A 24,135-nucleotide genomic window follows, 5' to 3' on the forward strand; every position below is an offset into this window, starting at 1 on the left:
TCTTAACTTGTTTCTTTAAACTCCTAGCCCGACCCTTCTACGGGTACTCGCGCTTTTTATTGACGCAAAACTTCCGTTCTCGCGAGAACTTGGGAGCGCGAGGCGAAAAGAGTGGACAAATCTCTTGAAATCTCAGTTGGCGCTGGAGCTAGAGCGGCGGTTGAGCGGCTTGGAACGAGGGGGAGGGGCGGGGCGCAGTGCCTGGAAGGGGCGGGGCCTAACCTTAGAGAGGGGAGGGAACAGGGAGGAGTGGGGAGGGGAGAGAAGGCCGGGGGCGGGGCCGCGGGGCCTGAGACCTGTTGATCGCAGGTAGCTCTGGCTGGCCGGGGTTCCCTCGGGACTGGGGTGACTGCGCATGCTCGCTGGCCGTTTCGGGCCAGTCGCCGAGCGGCGGTGACGAACCGGCTCCTCCGCTGCGGTGGTTGCGGTGGTTGCGATGGCGATGTGAGGGGGCCCGGGGCGGGATGGTGCTGACCCGGGCAGGGCCGTCTTTTTCCAGCGGGACAACGAGCTCCTCCGTCCGACAGGCGGTGGAGGAGGCCGAGCCGGGCGAAAGGTAAGCCCCTAACTGTCCTCTCCGTCTCCCTCGGCCCCCTACACCCAAGACCCCTCCCTGTTTCCCACGGGCCCGGCAGGAAGCGGCCTCCTTCTCCTTGTCCCCGCTCGCCCGCTCCGGCCCTTCACCCAGCTGCTCCCGGTCGGAACCCGGCCCCGGGCCCGCTGAAGGTCGGTGGGGACGGCTGTGCAGAGTGCCCTCCGGGTGGCGAGGAGCCACGGCGTCCAGCTCGCCGGGTGCTCCCTGCTGCCCCTGCCCCTGCGGCGTGTCCCTCGGCCGGCTCTTCCTGAACCTCACTCCTCCTGTACCCAGACGTCGCCTGCCCTTCGCGCTCAGCTCCGTCCTCGCCGCTCTGTCCTCCCTTTACCCCACTTTCGTGGTTATACTCTTTCATCCCCTCCTCCCACGTGCCCTTTCGCTCGCTGGTCTCCCTGTTGAGGCAGTGTATCCTTTTGCTCCCCTTAATTTCTTCCATCTCACTGTGCATCCCTAGTTTGGCTCCTCTTCCCGACTCTCCTTACCCTCACCGACCAAGTTTGCCTCTATTAATTTCTTCCTTGGCTCTCATCTTTCCTCGTTTCAACACTTCGTCTTCGTTCTCTTTTGTGAGTTTCTGATGTGTTTGCTTTAATATCGCTTTGCGCTGGAGTTCATTCTATGCTCCACTTTACCTTTGCAGGCCCTCACTCCCTTAATCTTTAGCTGTCTTTTGGTACCCTGTTTCACGGCTTTCCGTTTAATGGCTCCTGCCCTCCCCGCCCCCCTGTCCTTTTCCATTATGATCCTATTTCCAGTATCTAATCTTGGGTACTTTTTTTTCCCCCTCTAAAACTGTTTTGTTTGTTTGTTTGTTTTTGAGGGTTTTTGTTCTTTGTGTTTTTTTGCTTTTGCATAGATCGAGACTCTTTAATCTGTTTAATTTTGCATTAAATCTTTGAAGAGTTCAGGCTCCTGCTTTCTGTGTAAGCTAGGTATCCACTCAATATTCTTAGTTCATCTTCCAATTTAATCAAATCTCTTTATCTTTTTTCTTCCCTGACTGGGAATATTATCAAAAGAGTGACAGTAGCAATAAACCTCTTACATTCACTGAGTGAACCTTTAATTTTTAAGGATTATGTTTACCTTAAGTGTCAGAAGAAGCAATTTGAGTATACACTTGATGAAAATATAAAGGGTTAAGATTTGTTAAAGGCTGATCTACAAACATAAGGTTAAATTTGGAAATTTTATTGCCCTTCAATACTGTTGTCCAAGAGCTAATCTTAAATGAAATTTAATAAATTTTATTTTATGAAATTCATTATTTGATGTTTTAGTTGCTATTGCAAATGATTGCATCATTTTCCTGAGGGTCTCTGTTCTCTTTAATAAATGCATATAATTTCTACTAATTTAAGAATAGATTTAGTGTGCCTACTGAATGAAAAATTTGTGAGAACAGAAGTATTAAATTTTTGAATTGGAGAAAAGAACTTTATAACCAGTGTTGGGCCCTCCCTTTTCATTTACATAAAACCTCTCTATATAATGGTACGGTATTTTATTTTGAAGGCATCTGCTGAAGCAGATACTTTCAGTGAAGTTTGCCTTTATTCTAGGGTTGAAGATCAACTGGATTATGTATTTCGTTCTGGAATCTCAAAGCAGTCCACAAACAGTAGATTCTTCCTTACGTTGTCTATGTCAGGTAGGAATTAATTTTTTCTGTTTCTGTTGTACAGAAGGGAAATACCAAGGCAAAAACGTGTAGTTTCTTATTCAAATTGATATTAGAGATAAAAGTGGAGGGAAATACAGTTTAAGATCCAGTGTCTTTAAGCCACACCTCTTTTGGAAGAACCAGCAATTGTATATAGTAGGAGGTGATGAACTCCTCAACTTTTAAGATTTTTTAAAAATGATTTTTCCAATGCAAATAGAGATAACTGCTGCTTCTGAAGGAAGCTTTCCCACCTTTCAAAGGCAAGTCTTTATTTTTAGGTAATAATTCATTAAAAAAAGTAAAAACAAATTCTTGTTAGTATATATATATTTTTTTAGTGTGTTGATTCTGTGCTCCAAGAAATTAAGAATTTGTGGTGGACAGCAGGCACAGAACTTGATGTCAGAAGATCTAACTCTTATGATGACTCATGACATTAAATTGTAGAAGCCACTCAACCTCTATAGCTAATTGTCTCTACCTGTAATAAGTGGGTGAAAAAGATGGCCACTCAGTAATCTTTCAATAGCAAAATAAGCCTTATTTAAACATGCATAGGGCCACCAGAGACAAGAATTGCTATATAAATACTTTATTTCTATCTGTTTTAGACTGTGTAAGTGTATCATTGGTTAAATTCCAGGTCAAACTGGAATTTAGATTTTTTAATTTAATTTTAGACTTATGTGAAAAATCTAGTAAAATGCTGGTGAACTCTGTTCTAGGTTATATTAATGTTCATATACAATGAAGCAGATGCTGTAGCATCCAGTATATAGAATTAAAATGCCCTTTGCCAGGGTTTGACACTGAAAAGAGATGTAAGAGTTATTCATACATCTTTGGTTACCTTCATAATTTTCTGTTGTCTTATATTTTAGCTTTGCTTAAGTATAGACCCTTGACAGTGGGCATTGTTTAGGGATTAGGAGGGCAAGGATTTCCTTTGCTTTGATTCTATGTTTTGAGGGAAAACTGCTTAAAAGTGAGTTTTGTGATGCATACATGTGTGTATTTAAGTGAATGGATGGAGATGGGAGCATATAGGTTTGAAATGAGTAATGTATTTTTTGTTTTTCTTTTCCTCAAGTTATTTGTCAGGAAGGAAGTTTAGAAATGAATAAAAATAAGAAGCAGAATGGTGATACCAAAAAACCAAACAAACAAACAAAAAAACCCTTAATGAACCCAATGATTTTTTAGAAAAGTTATAAAGCACAAGTTGTTAGGCAGGTCTAGATTTTTCAGAAGGAATAGAGTGAGACAACTCCACAGTGGGTTTCACCATTTTAACAAGTACATACTTAGTTATCAATAATGTGCTAAATTTAATAAAAATTAGCCTCTCTTTTCTTAACAGGAGTATAGAGGTGTCAGGCATATTAGACCAGATTATACCAGATCTCTCCTTCTTATTTTGATGAAACAATCTTTATGAACTATCTCTCAACCAAAACAACATTCTTAGAAAATTATAGTGTATTCCTTTCATGGGATTAGGTCTCTTTAGACTGTCCATAATATAGCAAGTATTTCTAAATTATATTGTCAATATGGAAGTCTGTAATTAATAGTATTATGGAACATTTCTGTTAAGTTTTATGAAATGTCCTTTTGCTACATTTCTTAATATAATCAGACCTAGAAGTATTCCTTCATTGAAATCCCCTTGAAGTTGTCTTCTAGGATGCAGCTGCTTCATTCATGATTGTTTTTAGATCAGTGGTATCTCTGACATCTGCTCTTTGATGTCTCAAGTTGCCAGTAAGTCATGGTCTTCAGTTGGAAATAATGCTAACTGTAATTGTCTAAACAGCAAGCTCAGGCCTTACTGACAGTCTCAGTTTCAGACCTTGGAAGCCTATATTCCCTTTGCTATCACTTTTGCCTTTTGGAATTAAGGACCCCAGATTTTAAAACCACCCTCATTCTTCCTCATGCTGAAAATTAGTTATTTTCCTCAGGTAAGATAAGATTAGAATGTATGCACTGAAAATTAGTTATTTTCCTCAGGTAAGATAAGATTAGAATGTATGCACTCTTGTTTTGTAAAATTAATAACTTTTATATCAAAGTATAATAATTATATAATAAAATGCTTGCCAAGGGCCTCATTTTTATAGAAGAGTTCTGAAATAGACCTACAGGCAGGGGAAACCAAAGAAATGTCTTTGAGGAGTGAAATAAATAGAAAAAATTTTTGAATAGAAAGTTGAAATATTTACAGTCTCCCTTTTTTTCCTAGTTTTTCTCAACACCTAAGATCTAAGATGATCTTAATTGGAAGCCAGCTCTTTTCCCTTTAAGGTCTGATGGCCTATAAATGACAATATTTTTAAACCATACAATTGAAACTGATAATAAAAACCTATTTAGTTGAGTTACGTTATTTTAATAGATATTTCTCTATATGAAATCATATTTAAAAATGGAGATAAAATATTGAGATGTAAGGAATTGTTGAATCACTATATTGTACACCTAAAACTAATATGACAACTTGCGTTAAGCATACTGGAATTAAAATTAAAACTTAATACATTGAAAAAAATGAGGTAAAATAAAATCATAATACCAGCTATTTATTGAGCACCATGCACCAAGTGCCATGCTTAGTGCTTTGTGTATATTTGTGTATATTATCTTTATAAGCCTTACCTTTTGACCTAGGAGTTACAAATATTATTTCCGTTTGAGAAAAATAAGATTTCGTGAGTCTGGATTAGAATCCGGATCTCTCTGACATCAAAATTACTAGTAGACTGAAGAAAGCAAGAAAGCATAGACTTTTAAGAAAGCATTGTTTGTTTCTTAGAATATTTTTCAGAGGGAGGATTGAAGTTCTTTTTGTTCTGGTTCTGAGCTTTGTCTGTTGAGATAACCAATAAGATGAAATATTTTAAGGGATGCAGATCCCAAGGCAGATCCCTGAACTAGGTAGTAGATAATGACTGTGGTTCTTTCTGAATTTTTTTTCATATTAAAAGAGTGACTAATTTTTGGTCATTTGGGCTATTCTTGTTTTGTTTTTAAATATTTATTTATTTATTTTAAAGAGAGCGCGCAGCAGGGTGGGTAGAGGGAGAGAGTCTTGAGCAGACTCCTCACTCAGCACAAAGCCCGATGTGGGGCTCAGTCTCACAACCCTTAGGCCATGACCTGAGCTGAAACCAAGGGTTGGTCAGTTAACTGTGCCACTCAGGAGCCCCTATTCTTGGTTTTTTAAAGTATATAATAACATGATATATTCAGAGGCATTCTGCGTTATATTACTGGCAGGTTTGATTTATGGCATGGATGTGTCCCTGAAAAGTTTATATGAGCAGTTTTTAATAAATTAAATATTATTTTCCATTGTTAATATAATGTGAGAGGTAGCATTCATTAAGGGTTCCATAATGAGCAATAAACGTTCTTTCTCTGTCGCGTTACTTCGTTCTCATGTAATAAGTCAACCATGGGAATACTCTCAGAAGTTACCAACATTCTTTTTATGTTTAAAAAAATTTTTTTCTATGGATTTTCTGTCATATTAACACAGTTATCCAAAGTGAACAATGTTTTGTTTTGAGAATGTTTACTTCTTAATCTAAATGCCAGTTCTAAGATTAGTAATAATATATTTCTCTTTTATTAGACAACTGTTCAAAACCAAATTTTAAAGAAATTAGAAGAGAACAATGCCTTTAAAACTCCAGATTTAGTGTTTGTGGGGGTGCAATGTGAGAAATTTGAAGATTTCATAATTAGAGAATAATACTAATTACATGGAAAATTAAATGTGGTTAATTTATCAAGTGTAATTTTTTTCATTAATTCTGTATTCTGATTTCAGTTGTAGGGGCATATTTATCTTATGACTTGAAGATCTTTCAGTCTATTTCCTATAACAATTCAGGTGTATACTTTATAATTATGCAAGTTTAAATTTAGGCCATGTAGTTTGGCACATTTGAGGGTTTTGTCCTTTTTCCATTATTTCCTAACTGTGATCTTGCGTAAGTTATGTAAACTTTTTGCTCTTTAGTTTCCTCACCTGTAAAGTGGAGTAATGATAGCTCCTTCAGATTTTTGTGAGAATTAAATAAAATAACATAGTTAAAAATACTAGTATAATAGTAGGTACTCCAAAAAGTTCTGAGTGTCTATATTTGGTTTCAGTTTTATATTGCTATTTGATCTGTATTTTGATATCAACAGAGAAACATACAGCTTTTAAAATATAGTTTGTCTATCAGGTTTTCTCATTATCTTCCCTTTTGAAGGTCTCCTTTTCTCCTCTCTCTAAAAGAATTTAGTACTCTATTCCCTTCTTAAATAGTTCTATAATTTGGGCAGTATAGCATATGGCTGGCCATCAAAAATTCATTTTGATGAGTAAGCAGTGTCAGCAAAAGTTTCTAGACCAGTGTTCTTCCTTAATTTACATGTCCTTTCTACTGTAATTATTCTGATAAGCTCATCTTCACTGTGAATCACTTTTTAAAATGAGAGATGTCACTGATGAAAGTGTGCTGTGCATGTGAATAATTGCAAAGACAAAAAGAAAGTTAAAAGCTGTCTGAATGGGGCGCCTGGGTGGCTCAGTTGGTTAAGCAACTGCCTTCGGCTCAGGTCATGATCCTGGAGTCCCTGGATGGAGTCCCGCATCGGGCTTCCTGCTTGGGAGGGAGTCTGCTTCATCCTCTGACCCTATCCCCTCTCAGGTGTTCTCTCTCTCTCATTCTCTCTCTCTCAAATAAATAAATAAATAAATAATCTTTAAAAAAAAAAAAAAAGCTGTCTGAATGGTGTGATCTTCAGAGTCCGGCAAGTGACAGGTGGCTTGGCCATTTTAGAGCACGTTATAATGCAGTGATTTAGCATGTTTAGCCCCTGCAAGAGGGAGCTTACAAAGCTGGGCAGGGTGTCAGGGCCTCAGCCAAATAAGAAGGCAAATGAATGTAAACAAAAAATAAAAACATAGGGGCGCCTGGGTGGCTCCGTTGGTTAAGTTTCTGCCTTCGGCTCAGGTCATGATCCCAGGGTCCTGGGACTGAGCCTCTCATCGGGCTCCCTGCTCAGCCTGGAGCCTGCTTCTCCCTCTCCTCCTTGGCTCATGCTCTCTGTCACTATCTGTCTCTCTCTCAAATAAATAAATAAAATCTTTAAAGAGAAAAAGAAACATAGCTCAGATATTTAGACTGAACCACCCAATGCAGACTTAACCATCTCAGATGTCAGGGTTAGAGATGCAAGGTTAATCCAGATATCACTGGTTGATTGTTCTCAGTTTACTGCTGTATGGTCTGACTTGGTCAGGATTAGCTCCAAGACTTTAAGGGCCTGAGCCTGTGTGGATTGGAGTTCAACTATGCCCTAAGTGAGTGGGACTTGGAAAAGGTGGGGCAACTGAGCACCCCCTTCTACGGTTCTCAGTTTGCTATAGAAGACTTGACTGTTATAAGAATATTCTATTCACAAGGTTGTAAGAATGGCATTTTGAAGGCTTCTGGGGGTGCCCCTATTTTGAGTTTCCTACTTATTCATTAGGAGAAGACTCAAGAAAATGGATACAAAACTGACTAGTATTGAGGTAACCTCCTTCTTTGTCCCCATCATATTCCTATTTAGCATACTTGATTTTAACTGTACATATAAGATGCTTTTCTTCCATTGGTCCCTAAATGTCAGTCTCCCATCCCCACATGTCTGTCGTAGTGTGAACCCCTCATCTAGTTGGGCTTGAATATGATGTTCCTTCTTTTGGTATCAGTTCCTATATGTCTGCCATAATTTGAGTTTCTCAACACTGAATATGAACATATAAAGATGTGTATATTTTTTGTACAGTATGGCCCCTAAATGCAAGTTTACTGTGTTCCGCTGAAGAGACTAAATTTTTTCCTAAAGTTGGAAGACAAAGTGAATGTGTTTTACTCATTGATTAATGGTATATTGATTGCCAACATGGAGCCTTTCTAAGGGATTTTTAAGGCTAAGTTGGCCCATAGGTGATTTTTGCCTTATGTATTATCTTTACTATCTTCTGCATAAGATTAGGCATCATTATTCAGACATATTCAGACATTATTCAGTCAGTATTATAAGCTCTGAACCCATTTGTGTCATGGCTGCTAACTTGGGAATAGAATTTAGAAGCTGGAGCTGTTGGCTTCATAATTGGTAGAAGTGTTCCCTTTATTCCTTAGGTTGGCAAAGGGAGTGTCTTAGAGTGCCAATTCATTCTCATTCATTAAAGAGAAAAAGAAACATAGCTCAGATATTTAGACTGAATCACCCAATGCAGACTTAACCATCTCAGATGTCAGGGTTAGAGATGCAAGGCTAATCCAGATATCACTGGTTGTTCTCAGTTTACTGCTGTATGGATTTCTGGTAACACTCATGAATTCAGACTGAGTTCAGAGTGGTTAGTGGTTAGCTGTTGTTTTAAGATTAGTGTAGGTGATGTAGGCGCATCTCCCACATTTTTCCAGATATCCATACCTGGACTCCCCTTTGTGGATATTGGAGGTCTCTCAACTGATCTGACGAGTGAACATCTCTATAGTCTGAGAAACTGTGCATGGATTTTATGCACTTACGCTATTTCTGGAGCAGTTACTATACATCCCAGCAGTTAAAGAGATGGCTTGGTATTCCTAGACTAACATACATATTCAATAGGTATATGTGTGTGTGATTTAAAACTTTCCAGTGGCTACATTTTAAAAAGTAAAAATAAATGGTAAAATTAATTTTTATAATGTATTTCATTTAACCCAGCATATCTAAAATATTATTTCAAGATGTGATCAATATAAAAAACATATTAATGAGATATTTATGTTCTTTTTCTGTACTGTCTTTGAAATCTAATGTGTACTTTATGCTTAGAGCATATCTCAATTAGCATACTACATTTTTAACAGTTAAAGTATAGTCCTATCAAACAATAAAGTTATGTTCGATGAAAAAATATTTTATACTGCATTAGTGTTTGGATTTAAATTTAAAAATTCAGTTCCTCAGTCACACAAGTCATATTTTAATTGTTCAATAGCCACATGTGCCCAGTGGCCACTGTGTTAGAGGAGCTCTAGAGGGCCAAGTCTTTCAGAGTAATAGGTAACTTTGTTTCTTTGGAAGTAAGCTAATTTTTCCTGAGGTATTACAAGGTAATTGTCAGATTGTTCCCCCTGTCAGTATAAGAGCCTTTCAGTATAAATTTCCCATTTAGTATCAAAATCAGTTTCTGTTTGAGGTTCCTCTTTGGCTTCTTTGAATTGGAGTTTGTAGTTTACTTAGCTAAATTCTCTCTTAGGGACCTAGGAAATAGCCCAAGAGGGAGCTCTACTCAAATTATTCCATTTAGGTTACTTTGCCAGGTCCAGAAGAACAGAAAGAGCAATTTAGTCTCAGGTAAATCCGCTTATTGCCATAACTTCAAATGCTCAGATTCAAGTGACAGATTCTAAGCCAGCAAGCAGACTATGCAGGAGGGCCATGAAATTCATGGCTTCTGGGGAGTTCTTACAATGTAGTGTCTCCCAGGCACCCTCTGGGTAAAAGGAAAGAAGCCCTTTCTTCACCTTCTTTCATTCTTAAGAGAGGGCGGACAAGGATTTTTCTGTTCCAGGAAAGGTCCTTTGCCTGAGGATCTGAGGCATATGAAGTGAGTGATTGCAAACTGAATGCATTTGCCCTGTAGATGAATTTGATTTGAACTATACAGGTTTTGTTTGTTTTGTTTTTGTTTATTTTTGAGCTAGTTGGCAACATCTAAAGTTTAGGAGATTTCACCTTTAGGAAAAAAGTTTTCAATTTCTTGTTGAAAATTTAGAAGCCTCTGACAGTGCTGGGCCAGCAAGAATTGGCTGTACCTGAATGTCAGTTGCTCCCCGTGATGGGAAACGGGCAGTTTATGAAAAGAGAATCAGACAGATCCCCTTTGACCCTGAGAGTCCTCTGGTTTTTCTTGCCTTTCTCTTTTTGCCTACTCTCCTTTTCCTTTAGCCCTTCTTTGAAATTTTTCTACCAGTACGTAAACATAAAAATAATTGTTTTCTGTTTTTTGAGGGGGAATGAAAACCAGATTTATCAGCATCACACTGTATATATCTGTACATGTATTATATATTTCTACTTAGGGAATAATCAATAAAAAGAGATGGATTTGAGGAAAATTAGACAGTAACAATAGAACAAAAAAAGACAGCAGAATACGAGAAGAAGAGTGAAGGAAGTTGCTAACAGACCTAGAACATATGCTGGTAAAGGAATTTTATTATAAATAAAAGTATTTTATTATAAAAGTTTATTCATGCATGTCTCTGTTTTCCATATATCAGTGTAAAAATTCCTTTCTTTAGGTTGGTTGGGTTTAAATAGAAAAATAATAACAGTTAATATTTATGGAAGATCCAATGTTAATTTATTAAATCTTTGTTAAATATTAAATTGAGTGCGTACTGTGTGTTAGGCAGTGGGGATACAGCTATGAACAGAGTAGTCAGAATTCCTATCTTTATAAAGCTTACATGTTAGTGGGAAAATGTAATAAAACTAAAAAAAAAAAATCTTTAGTTTGTGAGATGGAGGTAAGTGCTGAGGGAAAATATAAGGGAGGAAGGAGGGTGTGCCAGGAAAGGAAAGTTACTATTTTATTTTACTTATTTAATTTTTTTTGAGAGTTGTTATTTTAGATAGTGTGGCCAGGAAAGGGCTATTTGAGAAGTTAACATCTGAGTCAAGACTAGAAGGAGGTGAAAAGTGATTAATTTGGGTATTTGGGAGTGAAGGATGTTTCAGGGAACAAATGTAAAGACCCTGGGACAGGAATATATTGGGTATGTTTGAGAAATAGCAAGGAAACAAGTGGGCAGACTGGTAGGAGATGAACTCAGAGAAGTTATGGAAGATCTAGATTATATAAGGTCATCATATAGGCCTTTGTAAGGCAATTTTACTGAATATCATGGGAAGCCACTGAGGGTTCAGAACAGAGGAAAGGAATACAATTTGAATTATTTCAAATAATATTATATAACATTAAAATATGCTATTAGTTAAAAAGTTATTAGTTAAAAAGAGTTATAAAAGTCCAAGCAGTCTAGATAGGTAGGACATCTGTGCTCTGTGAAACCATTCAGGAATCCAGAATCTTTCCATCTTTTTGTTTTACCATTCTTTGGGGTCTTGTCCTCATTTAATGTGGTCAAAACTAGATCACTATCAAGAAAATATTTCATCTGCGAAAAAGGGAAACAGATGGAATCCAAAGCAGACAAGCTTAGCTATACTTTGTGCCTGTTGCATTTCCCCATGTATTGTAAGTGTTCAATAAATGTTTGAAAAATAAATTCCTATTTTATATCTGAGTAAATTAAGAGAGAGAGAACTAACCAAACTTGACTAAGAGTCTATACTGGAACATGATCTAAACCCTGAGCACTAAGAACATATGTATAGAAGAAACTATCATAAAGAGGTTTTATCCATGAAATGGGGAATGTCTTATATAAAGGTAACATTGTTTTGTTTGCCTTAAAAATCATTACTGTACAATCTTTAGATGTGATTATTAAGGTTTAAAATAGTAGTTATTGGAAGGGGGATTCAAGATGATGGCATAAGAAGACTCTGGATTCACCTCCTCCCACAGACACAACAAACATATCTTTATATGGAATAATAACCTCTGAAAAGGAACTGAGAATTAGATGAACAGTGCCTCTATAACAAAAGACAAAAGAGAAATGTAGAGATGGGTAGGAGAGGCAAAGGCACAGCCTTACCCTGGACCCTACCCCAGATGTGGTAACTCCACAATTGGGAGGGATGCCCAAAATATGGAACTCTCTCTCAACATACTTTCATGATAAAAACTTCAGTAAATTAGTTATAAAAGAAATGTATCTCCACATAATAAAGGCCATATATGACAAACCCACAGCTAACATCGTATTCAATGGTGAGAAGTTTAAAGCTTTTCCTCTAAAAAGATCACTACTTTTATTCAACATAGTACTGGAAGTATTAGCCACAGCAATTAGGCAAGAAAAAGAAGTGAAAGACATCCCAATTGGAAAGGAAGACATAAAACTGTCACTATTTGCAGATGACAAGATACTCTATGTAGAAAACTCTAAGACTCCAGTAAAAAACTATTAAAACTAATAAATGAATTCTGTAAAGTTGCAAGATACAAAATTAATACACAGAAATCTGTTGTATTTTTATACACTACCAATGAACTATCAGATAAATGAAGAAAATGGTCCCATTTACAGCTACATCAAAAAAAGAATAAAATACCAGGCACCTGGGTGGTGCAGCCAGTTAAGTGTCCAACTCTTGGTTTCGACTCAGGTCATGATCTCAGGGTCATGGGATTGAGCCCTGAATCAGGCTCTGTGCTCATCATGGAGTGTGCTTGAGATTCTGTCTCCTCTTCCCTCTGCTCCTCCCACTTGTGTGCTCTCTCTCTCTCAATAAGTAAATCTTTAAAAAAAAAAAAAAAAAGAGGGACACCTGGGTGGCTCAGTCGGTTAAGTGTCTGCCTTTGGCTCAAGTCATGATCCCAGGGTCCTGGGATCAAGCCCCATGTCAGGCTCCCTGCTCAGCAGGGAGTCTGCTTCTCCCTCTCTCTCTGCCTCCCCCACTACTCATGCTCACTCTCTCAAATAAATAAAATCTTGAAAATAAATAAACATTTAAAAAAAGAACAAAATACCTAGGAATAAATTTAACCGAGGAGGTGAAAGACCTGTACTCTGAAAATTTGAAGATATTGAAGATGACACAAACAAATGGAAAGATGTATCATGCTCATGGATTAGAAGAATTAATATTGTTAAAATGCCCATAGTACCCAAAGCAACCTACAGATTCAGTGCAATTCCTGTCAAAATACTAATGAGATTTTTCACAGAACTAGAACAAATAACCCTAAAAGTTGTGTGGAACAACAAAAGACCTCAAATATCAAAGCAATCATGAGAAAGAATAACAAAGCTGAAGGTATGCTTCCTGATTTCAAACTATACTACAAAGTGATAGTAATCAAAACAGTATAGTCCTCGCACAAAACCAGACAATTAGCTCAATGTAACAGGATAGAGAGCCCAGAAATAAATTCATCTTATAGGGTCAGTTAATCTGTGACAAAGGAGGAAGAAACATACAATGGGGAAAAGACAGTCTATTCAGTAAATGGTGCTGAGAAAACTGGACAGATACACGCATAATAATGAAACATTTTCTTATACCACATACAAAAGTAAACCCAAATGGATTAAAGACTTAAATGTAAGACCTACATCCAAAAAACTAGAAGAAAACATAGGCAGTAAGCTTTTTGACATTGGGCTTAGCAATATTTTTTGGATATGTCTCCTCAGGCAGTGGCAACAATAGCAAAAATAAACAAATGGGACTACATCAAACTAAAAAGCTTTTGCACAGTGAAGGAAGCCATCAACCAAACAAAAAGACAGCCTACTGAATGGGAGAAGATACTTGCAAATGATATATCTGATAAGGGGTTGAACTCATACGACTGGATAGCAAAACAAAACAAAACAAAAAACAAAAATAAAAAACCAAACAACCCTCTTTAAAAAATGGACAGAGGAGCTTAATAGACATTTTTCCAAAGAAAATATACAAATGGCCAACAGTCACATAAAAAGATGCTCAGCATCACTAGTCATCAGGGTGGTACAAATCAAAACCACAATGAGATGCCACCTCACAATAGTCAGAATGACTAGTAACAAAAAGACAAGAAATAACAGGTATTGGAGAGGAAGGGAGAAAAGGAAACCCTTGTGCCCTGTTGGTTGGAATGTAAATTGGTGCAACCACTATGGAGAACAGTGTGGATACTCCTCAATACATTAAAAATAGAAATACCATATGATCCAGTAATCCCGCTTCTGGATATTTATCCCAAGAAAATGAAGACACTAATTACAAAAGATAAATGCATCCCTATGTTCATTGCAGCATTATTTATAATAGCCAAGACATGGAAGGAATTTATGTAGCTATCAATAGATGAATGAATAAGATGTGCTGTATAAATACAATGGAATATTACTCAACCATAAAAAAGAATGAAATCTTGCCATTTGCAGGAACATGCGTGGACCTAGAGGGTATTTTGCTAAGTGAAATAAGTCAGACAGAGAAAGACAAATACCACATTATTTCATGTACATGTGGTATCCAAAAAACAAAACAAATGAACAAAACAGAAACAGACTCATAGATACAGAGAGAAAACTGGTGGTAGTCAGAGGGGTTTGGGGTGGAGGAATGGGCAAAATAGAAGAAGGGAATTAAGAGGTATAAACTCCCAGTGATAAAATAAATGTCACAGGAATGTAGTGTTCAGCATAGGGAATAGTCAATACATTGTAATAACTTTGTATAGTAACAAATGGTAACCAGAACTACTAAAGTGATCATTTTGTAATGTATAAAAATAGCGAATCACTATGTTGTACACCTGAAACTAATATATTAATGTCTGTCAGTTATAAATCAGTAAAAAATGAAATAGCAGTTATTGATGGTGGTAAAGTCTACATATTTATGATGGAGAGAAAAAGAATCTATGAAGAAGAGTGAATGTGGTCTTTATTCTAACATATTTAGTATCTAAGGTAATTTTACCAAGGGGAAGAGATTTTTTTTATTCAGGCAATAAATATTTGGAGTGCAAACAAAACTATCCATAGCATATCCAGGCATTGTTTTTTGTCAATATACTTAAAAGAGTTCAAGTGTGTGTGTGTGTGTGTGTGTGTGTGTGTGTGTGTACATAATGCATTCATGCACATTTCATATATATGTAACTTCAGAAATCACTTACCTCTACCCAAGGAGTTATTTTAAAATGGTAAGTTTTACATCTTAAAAATTAATAAGCTTATATTTTGAGTATTCATGAAAATTGTTTCTGAACCACTGAACTAAGAAAATACTCTTACTTATTATTGTCCTTTGAAGTACACATTAGTGAATTCTTAACAAAGATATAGTAGTTAATATTAATATCCATGAAACTGAATGAAAAATCTCTGAAACTTACTATTTAGCCTTATGCAAGATACAGATCTTTTAGATAAATTGAGATTGTTAAGTAACTAATGAAGCTTAGGTTTCCTTAAAATGGACTTCTTTATGTCTATCTTGTTTGAGATGTCCTTTTTTTCTTTCTCATAGGGGGAACAATATATTTTCAATAAGGATCAGTAACTGGAAGTACAGGTTTGGTTATTTCATAATGTTAAAATGAAGCTTTAACCAGCAGAGGTAAGAATCTGTTACTTCTTTTGTATTTAAGTCAATGGATCAAAATATTTGTTGCATTTCTATGAAGAACTATTTGAAAAACTATGAAGGGTCTGAGATTTTATATCCCTTGCAAGCTAACAAATTAGCCTGCCACAGTGCCATGGATGTGGGCAGAAGACATGAGACTCCTCGATTTAAGAAAAGGCTGCTTTGCACTCATAGTGGTAGCAGTAGCTACGGTACCAGGCAACACCTGCATATCAGTAGGTTGGATTATAGGAGAGGAACCTTAAGCTGAGGGGACCCGGATCTTTAAAATGGATAATAAGTCTGCCTGATTTATGCCTCAGGGGGAGACTGTCTCTATTAGAGAGACAATAAACAAATTTGCCCTTTGTTCCAGTATGAGACACTATCTCTGACTTCTAAGACTGTTCGCTGATCATATATCCTTATAGAAAAATAGTCTGGAACAGAGGCAGTCAGGGTCTGCTTGCAAAATATGCAGAAACAAGAGACTCTGGAGAACTGTCTTTCAACACTTTCTTACTCTGAATTGCATTTTAAAGCACGTATTATTGACAAAGATGATTGTTACAGTACTTTTTTGAAGTAGTGAAAAGATGGAAACTACTGAAATACCCAACAATAGGAGATGGCTTAAATTATAATATTCGCAGTGAAATAGTAAACAATTGAAAATAATATTGTAAAACTACATTAATTGACATAGGTGCTCATCAAAACAAAATAGATGAAATAAACAGTATAAAATGTACATGTGGTTTGATTCCCATTTTTATAGAAATTTTACAAAAGCACACACAGGTGACAAATATATACCAAAGCATATATTTCAATGGACAGAATCATGAATGTTTTTATTTTTGCTTGTCTATATATTTTTTTTAATCCTTTAAATGAATACTTTAGGCTTTTGTAATGAGGGGAAAAGTTTTTTTTTTGAAATTTAAAAACAAATCATAATTTAAGAACTTCACCTGACAGAAAAAAAAACCTTCATGAATTTAAATGGGGATTAAAAAATGCTAATTCTCATTGTGACTGGAGTTGCCTGGAGGTGCGGTGTAGAACTAGAAGAGAATAATTAGGTTACTTAATTTTTTTCTTTACTATTTTATCTGTGAAAAAGTCAAGGTTTTCTTTTAGCAATTTCCTGTATTATTTATTATCATATAGATGTCACAAAGGGAAACAAATCTTAGAAAATGCATTCCACTAGAAAATATCTTAAATGATAGATTATTGCTTTCTAGTAAGTGTATTATTAGTAAGTATATTTAGTTGATTCTGGTGCTATTTAGTTGGAATAGGCTAAGTTAGGCACACTGACTTAATTTACTTCATTTTTATTATCTGCCTATCTATCATATTCGGAAATATGTTTAAATATTAGTGTTTTCGTAAGTTGGCATTTTTGTCATTTTGCTTCTCATGATTTTTTCCCCCCTACTTATACCAAGGTGCTGTTACCAGATTTGTCTTCTGAGTATAAATTGAAAATGACTGAAGTTCAAGCAATGGTAGAATTCTCTGTGGAGCTAAACAAGTTCTACAATGTGGATTTGTTTCAGAGAGGGTATGTATTTTAATGTGAAGATTATAGATTTTGCATAAGAAAAGATGTACAGATTTTCATTTAAATTTAATTGCATACTTATGTTCCAGCATATATAAGGAAACAATGAGGTATATTCAAGTAATTATTTTCTTAGAGAAATTTTAGTTTTAAGTAGATGTTTGAGAATTATTCATGTGGATTTAATGATACTGCTGGATATATGTAACGTACATTTATGAATTTGTAGTGAGCATTGAGAGGACTGTGAAAATGTGTAAGATCTCATTTTTGCTTATAAAAGCTTATAGTGAATGGGGAAAATAAAATATTGCACAAAATAGCTAAGTGGGAATGCAAAATGATGAATCTTCAAGAAGTGTGTATGGAAAATGCTCTAGGTATCAGAACAGAAAAACATCTTTCTGGGTATATTAGGAAAGGCATTATGGAGAAATAGGATCAAAGTATGCTTTAAGACCTGTATCGGCAAAGATGAAGTGAAAAACCCTTTTGGTAGGAGAAAGCAACGTGAATCAAACTTTGGAAATAGGAATGGACATGTATTTTTTTTTTTAAGATTTTATTTATTTGGGGTGCCTGGGTGGCTCAGTCGGTTGAGCCTCTGCCTTTGGCTCAGGTCATGATCCCGGGGTCCTGGATCGAGCCCTGCATCGGGCTCCCTGCTCTGCAGGAGGCCTGCTTCTCCCACTCCCACTCTCCCTGCTTGTGCTCCTGCTCTCGCTATCTCTCTCTCTGTGTCAAATAAATAAATAAAATCTTTAAAAAAAAAATTTTTTTTAAAGATTTTATATAAAATCTTAAAAAAAGAGATTAAAAAAATATTTTATTTATTTATTTGACAGAGAGAGAGATAGCGAGAGCAGGAGCATAAGCAGGGGAAGTGGCAGGCAGAGGGAGAGGGAGAAGCAGACTCGGTGCTGAACGGGGAGCCCAGTGTGGGGGCTCAATCCCAGGACCCTGGGATTACGACCTGAGCCGAAGGCAGATGCTTAATGACTGAGCCACCCAGGTGCCCCTGAACATGAATTTTAAAGAATATTTAGGAGATTGGATATTCTCTGGGAGAACTGCAGAAGAAAAGATAGTAAAGAAAGGAGAGGTTATATTTGTGAAGGGCTCCTAATGTCTGGAGAATTGACAGTGGGGATTTGGGCAGCCATCAGTGGCTTCCAAGTAAGAAAGAAATTATCACTATTATTACAAGAAGCATTTACTAACATGATGAAGATTGTGATAGATTGATGGTTGTAACCGTAGAAGAAATAGAAGCATAGGGGACAGTTTAGAGGTGCTTGCAGTAACTCAGGTACAAACCTGAAGGTCTGCACTAAGAGTGATATTAATGGAGCTCTGGCTATCAGAAGAAGGGTGAGAGAGATTTTCTATTGAATTTTTTGTGGTGGTTATTGTTTTGTTTTATTTTTAGCTTGTCTTGGCTTTACCATCTTGTTGAAAAAATAAAAATGGCTGTGCTCTGCTTTACTCCTTGTGGTCTCTCACTCCTCAGCAGGACAGGCTGGGCTTATCTTCATGGCAGAGACAGAAGTCAGAGAAAGAGCAGAGGATGCAGGGCCTCTTGAATTGGCACTCTTGTTACTTCCACTCCATTCCGTTGGCTAAGCAAGTTATAAGTCCAGCCCAGGAGTCTAGGCTGGCAGTTCTTAGGCCAGTAAAACTTACTTAAAAATTTTATGGGGTTTCTGTATGTCTGATACAGTTCATGCCAAGCTCTGAAACCTACACCCACAATTGTCTTGAGACATGACTATTCTCTAGATGTAATCACTACTATTTGGGGATCAGAATTCTGTGGGATCATGCCCCTCAACTTCCTAAAAGCCCTTTTGTCAAACTGAGAATGTCTACTTAGACACTGCTTTAATTTCTTTAGAAATCTTAAGAAAGGGATTTATAGCCACTCCCTTGATATAATCTTTGTCCGTGGCAGCATTTTATTTTTAAAATCTTTAGGGAGACTGAAGATGAAAACCAGTTTTGTTTTCCAATCTAGCAAGTCCTGATCCATCTATAGTCCCTCTAGATTCTGTTTGTAAAATGACCAGTTCTTTCTTTAGCTCATCTCTTTCTGGCAGAACCTTATTATACCTAGCAAGGAGTAACCAGTTGACATTTTCAGCATTCTCCCTGGAAATTAGCTTGCTCAAGTCCCAAAGTTTCTTGTCTAACTTCTTCTAAGTTACTGCTGACAGTGTATTTACCAAAAATTTCATCACTATATAACATAGGTTATGATTTTTTAAATCTCTATAATTTACTCATTTTTCTTGCCTCTGTAACTGTTACTTTGGTCCCAAAGTCAATGCCACATATTTTAAATTTTTGTTATGGTGCACACTACTTCTAAGTTACCAATTTTTGTATTAGTTTTGTATTGCCGCAATAATGCAGCTAATAACAAACAAAGCTTCTGTGGCATCACAACAATAAACAATTATTTTTGCTCACAAGTCTGGATCAGCTGAATGGTTCTGTTCTGGGCTGGGTTGGCTGATTTTGCTGGGCTCACTTATGAATTCATACTCAACTGGTGGGTTGGCTGGGTTCTAGCCATTACAGAATGGCCTTATCTCAGTGGACTCAGCTCTGTTTTATGATCTCTCATCCTACAGCTTATTCTCACAGAGGAGGCAGGGTCCAAAGAGAAAGAAACTATCCAAGACCTTTTACGACCTAGGCTTGGAACTAGCACATTGTCATCTCTGCCACATTGTATTGCCCAAAACAAGTTAGGCAGCCCAGTTTTAAGGGTAGGGAAATAAACTCCACTTTTTATTGGAAGTCACATTGCAAGATGTGTGGACACCAGGACGGGTGAAAAAATCAGAGACTTAAAAATCATTCTACTAATACTACTACATTCTACTACTACATTCATACTACTACTAAAATAACATTTTTTATTTTTTTGTTACTAATTTCTGTGAGCCGTGTTGGAGAAAGAATAGTAGGATTTAATGATTGATTCTATATGGAAGATGAGATTGAAAAAGCATTAAAAATATGTATGTAGATGTGTGAATATATGTGATATCTAAGATTACTTTGAAGTGGCTCAGCAAAGAAAAAGTACAGATGAATCAGATATGATAAAAATCTTTTTGGGGCGCTTGGGTGGCTCAGTCAGTTAAGCGGCTGCCTTCGGCTCAGGTCATGATCCTGGGGTCCTTTGATCGAGCCCCGTGTCCAGCTCCCTGCTCAGCGGAGAGCCTCCTTCTCCCTCTGTCTGCCACTCTGCGTACTTGTGCTCTCTCTCTCTGTCAAATGAATAAATAAAATCTTAAAAAAAAAATCTTTTTAATTGGGGCACCTGGGTGGCTCAGTTGTTAAGTGTCTGTCTTCAGCTCAGGTCATGATCCTGGAGTCCCAGGATCAAGTTCCGCATTGGGCTCCCTGCTTAGCGGGAAGCCGGCTTCTCCCTCTCCCACTGCCCCTCCTTGTGTTCCCTCTCTCTCTGTCTCTCTCTGTCAAATGAATAAATAAAATCTTAAAAAAAAAAAAAAAAAAATCTTTTTCATTGTTGAAAATGGGTATGGGCATATGGGTTCATGCTCTACTTTTTGCATATTGGGTATTTTTAATAAGAAATTTAAAAACTAATGTTGAAGTTTTAAATCTTATTGACTTGCACAATATTAGTAGTATTGAAATAAATAAGGAAGTTGAAGATTTGTTCATTTTGATACGCTGAGTTTGAGGTAAGATATCCAAATGGAGACAGTTCATAATTAATTGGAGGCTTGGAACTGGAGATAAAGATTAAGTGAATTATAATTCCATTTTATTGCCAACCATCATAAACATAGCATGTGTAATTGCTGCTTTCATTAGTTTTCTCTTAATCTACAATCTGGTTTCCCTATCCATTGAGGACTTTTGAAGACTATTACTATGTTTCTGATCTTTCAAAAATCTAACGGTTAGAGGATCATTGTTTTTAGATACATTGCTTGACTTGTTTATTTAAGCATATTTTTGCTTTTTAATTGAGGTATAATTGACATACAATATTATGTTAGTTTCAGGTGTACAACATAGTGATTTGACATTTGTCTACATTGCAAAATGATCACCACAATAAGTCTATTTACCATGTGTCACCATACAAAGTTAATACCGTATTATTGACTTTATTCCCCATCTTATATGTACATCCCCATGACTTATTTTTTAACTGGAAGTCTGTACTTCTTGATACCCTTCACCCATTTTGCTCCCCCCAACCTTCCTCCCCTCTGGCAACCATCAGTCTGTTCTCTATATCTGTGAGTCTAGTTTTGTTTTGTTTGTTTTGTTTTTTAGATTCAATATGTAAGTGAAATCATGCAGTATTTGTCTTTCTCTGACTTAATTCAGTTAGCATAGTACTCTCAAGGTCCATCCATGTTGTCACAAATGGCTATCATTCTTTTTTATGGCTGAGTAGTATTCCATTGTATATATATCACATCTTCTTTATTCATTCATTGATCAATGGGCACTTAGATGGTTTCCATATCTTAACTATTGTAAATAATGCTAAAATGAACATAGGGGTGCATATATATTTTTGAATTATTTTTTTCATGTTCTTCAGGCAGATATCCTATAGTGGAATTGCTGGATCATGTAGTAGTTATATTTTTAATTTTTGCAGAAACCTCCATATAATTTTCCATAGTGTCTATACCAACTCATACTCCCACTATGTGGGAATATTCTCTGTGCACAAGGGTTCCCTTTTCTCCACATCTTCAGCACTTATCTTTTGATATTTTGATAATAGTCATTTAAAAAGACGTGAGGTGACATTTCATCATAGTTTTAATTTGCATTTCCCTCATGATTAGTGATGTTGAGCATCTTTTCATATACCTAATTGGCTTCTTTGGAAAAATGTCTATTTAGATCTTTTGCCCATTTCTTTTTTTTAAAAGATTTTATTTATTTGAGAGGGAGAGCGTACGAGCGGGAGGCAGAGGCAGAGGGAGGGGGAGAAGCAGACTCCCCGCTGAGCAGGGAGCCCCACGCGGGGCTCGGTCCCAGGACCCCAGGATCATGACCTGAGCTAAAGGCAGAGGCTTAACTGACTGAGCCATCCAGGTGCCCCTCTTTTGCCCATTTTTTAATCAGGTTGTTTGTTTGGTGGGGTTTTTTTTGTTTGTTGTTTGTTTTGTTTTTTACTATTGAGTTGTATGAGTTCTTTGTAATTATTTTGGATATTAACCCCTTATCAGATATATGATTTTCAAATATTTTCTCTCATTTAGTAGGTTCCTTTTCATTTTGTTGATGGTTTCCTTTGCCATGCAGAAAGTTTTTAGTTTTATGTAGTTCCAGTTGCTTATATTTTGCTTTTGGTGTCAGAGTCAAAAAAATTATCACCAAGATCTATGTCAAGGAGCTTACTGCTTGTGTTTTCTTTAATTTTACTTAATCTTTAGTTAAAATTCTCAGCATGGGAAGTTGAATAGTTCCTAGAAAGCTTTGTTCTCTTCTGGTTCCAAGGCTCCTGTGATTCCACTTTGATTTTTGGTTTTAGTCATCTCATGTTTTCAATCTGACCTTATCTTAATCTCAACTAATTATCTCTCTCTGTTTATGGTGTTTTGCCATGTTTCTTTAAGGCCAAATTGTGACTTTCAGGGTTATAGATTTAATTGGCTAGCCTTTCATTCACTCCTCTTTAATTCTGGCTTTGTGACCTGACCATATGTTCTCTCCAATGCTATACCTTGCTATAAGTAATAGTAGTAATATATTTATGTATTTTAATCTTTGTATTATTTACAAATTTAATATTTTTAAACTACTACTTAGGAAATTATTAAATAAAAATAAACAAAATATTTAATTCCCTTGTGTACATCTAAACTCATCCTGATTTGTAATCTTGATTTAGCTTTTAGTAATCCTGTGTGTGTCTCGTGTGTGTGTGTGTGTGTGTGCATAGATGTGTGTATCCTCCATTACATATACATACTTGCAATGTAATGTTGTTAAAACACAAACATATTATAATGTTTACCTCAAATTTTTTATTCTATGTAAACTGTTATTACTAATGACTGGTTGATTTCTATATATAGATATAAATATTATAAAATCCTGTACAATAAATAAATAAAAGTATATAAACAAGTAGCCCTGACCTTGAAAAAATGCTGAATTCTTTAAACCAAATACATGTCTTTATTTTGTAATTTATAGTATTAAGCCAGTTTTCAAAAACCATTATAATCTGTATTTTCTCAAAATTATGCTTAAGAAAAATTTATCTTTATTATGTTTTAAAAGAAAAAAATGAAAAACCAAATTAGACCATGAAAGTCTTAGATGCCTTACTAACTCCTCTGGTTGCTAGGCCATTCTCTCATTTGAAGTAAGAAATACCAAATACATTTCTTTTGTTTCTCTAATTCATCTTTATACATGCTGATTTCCCTTTGGATCTAATAGCATGCTGCTGATATTTGATGTAGACCTGATGTATTGTCTTTCACCAGTATTAAATATTATGGGAGGGACACCTGTGTGGCTCAGTTGGTTAAGCAGCTGACTCTGGATTTCAGTTCAGGTTATGATGTTGGGGTCTTGGGATTGAGCCCTGCCTTGGCTCCTTGCTCACCACGGAGTCTGCTTGCCCATCTCCCTCTACTCCTCCCCCTACTTGCGCTCTCTGGTGCGAGTGTCGTCTCGCGTGCTCCCTCTTTCTCCCAAGTAAATAAAATCTTTAAAATAAAGAAATAAATCTTTAAAAAATAAATAATAAATACATAAATATTATGGGACATGGAGATAAGCAGACCAAATTTATTACTTAATACATACGGATATATAGAAATTGGGTCATTGCATATTTTAAAATATATTTTGAAATGATTTTTTTGGTCTATCTTCCTTTAGTTTTTACCAGATACGTGCATCTATGAAAATTCCACCACGAGTTCCCCACAGAGTAGAAGCTAGTTTGTTACATGCAGCAGG

General features: G+C 36.4%; 1 protein-coding gene across 4 annotated transcripts in view; it reads left to right on the forward strand.

Moving 5' to 3' along the window:
• The first annotated feature begins 285 nt into the window (after positions 1–285).
• The window catches only part of FAM135A (family with sequence similarity 135 member A), a 129,359-nt gene continuing 105,509 nt past the window's right edge, over positions 286–24,135 (forward strand). For all 4 annotated transcript variants that reach the window (XM_034991508.1, XM_034991509.1, XM_034991511.1 and 1 more), the window contains exons 1-5: positions 286–556; positions 2,158–2,246; positions 15,477–15,566; positions 17,033–17,148; positions 24,055–24,134. In XM_034991508.1, the coding sequence (XP_034847399.1) occupies positions 17,072–17,148; positions 24,055–24,134 (157 nt within the window). In that variant the 5' untranslated portion in view covers positions 286–556; positions 2,158–2,246; positions 15,477–15,566; positions 17,033–17,071. The remainder of the gene's footprint in view (positions 557–2,157; positions 2,247–15,476; positions 15,567–17,032; positions 17,149–24,054; position 24,135) is intronic.

Source organism: Mirounga leonina, unplaced genomic scaffold (assembly GCF_011800145.1).
Source record: "Mirounga leonina isolate KUSES-001 unplaced genomic scaffold, KU_Mleo_1.0 Mir_53, whole genome shotgun sequence".
Lineage (NCBI taxonomy): Eukaryota > Metazoa > Chordata > Mammalia > Carnivora > Phocidae > Mirounga > Mirounga leonina.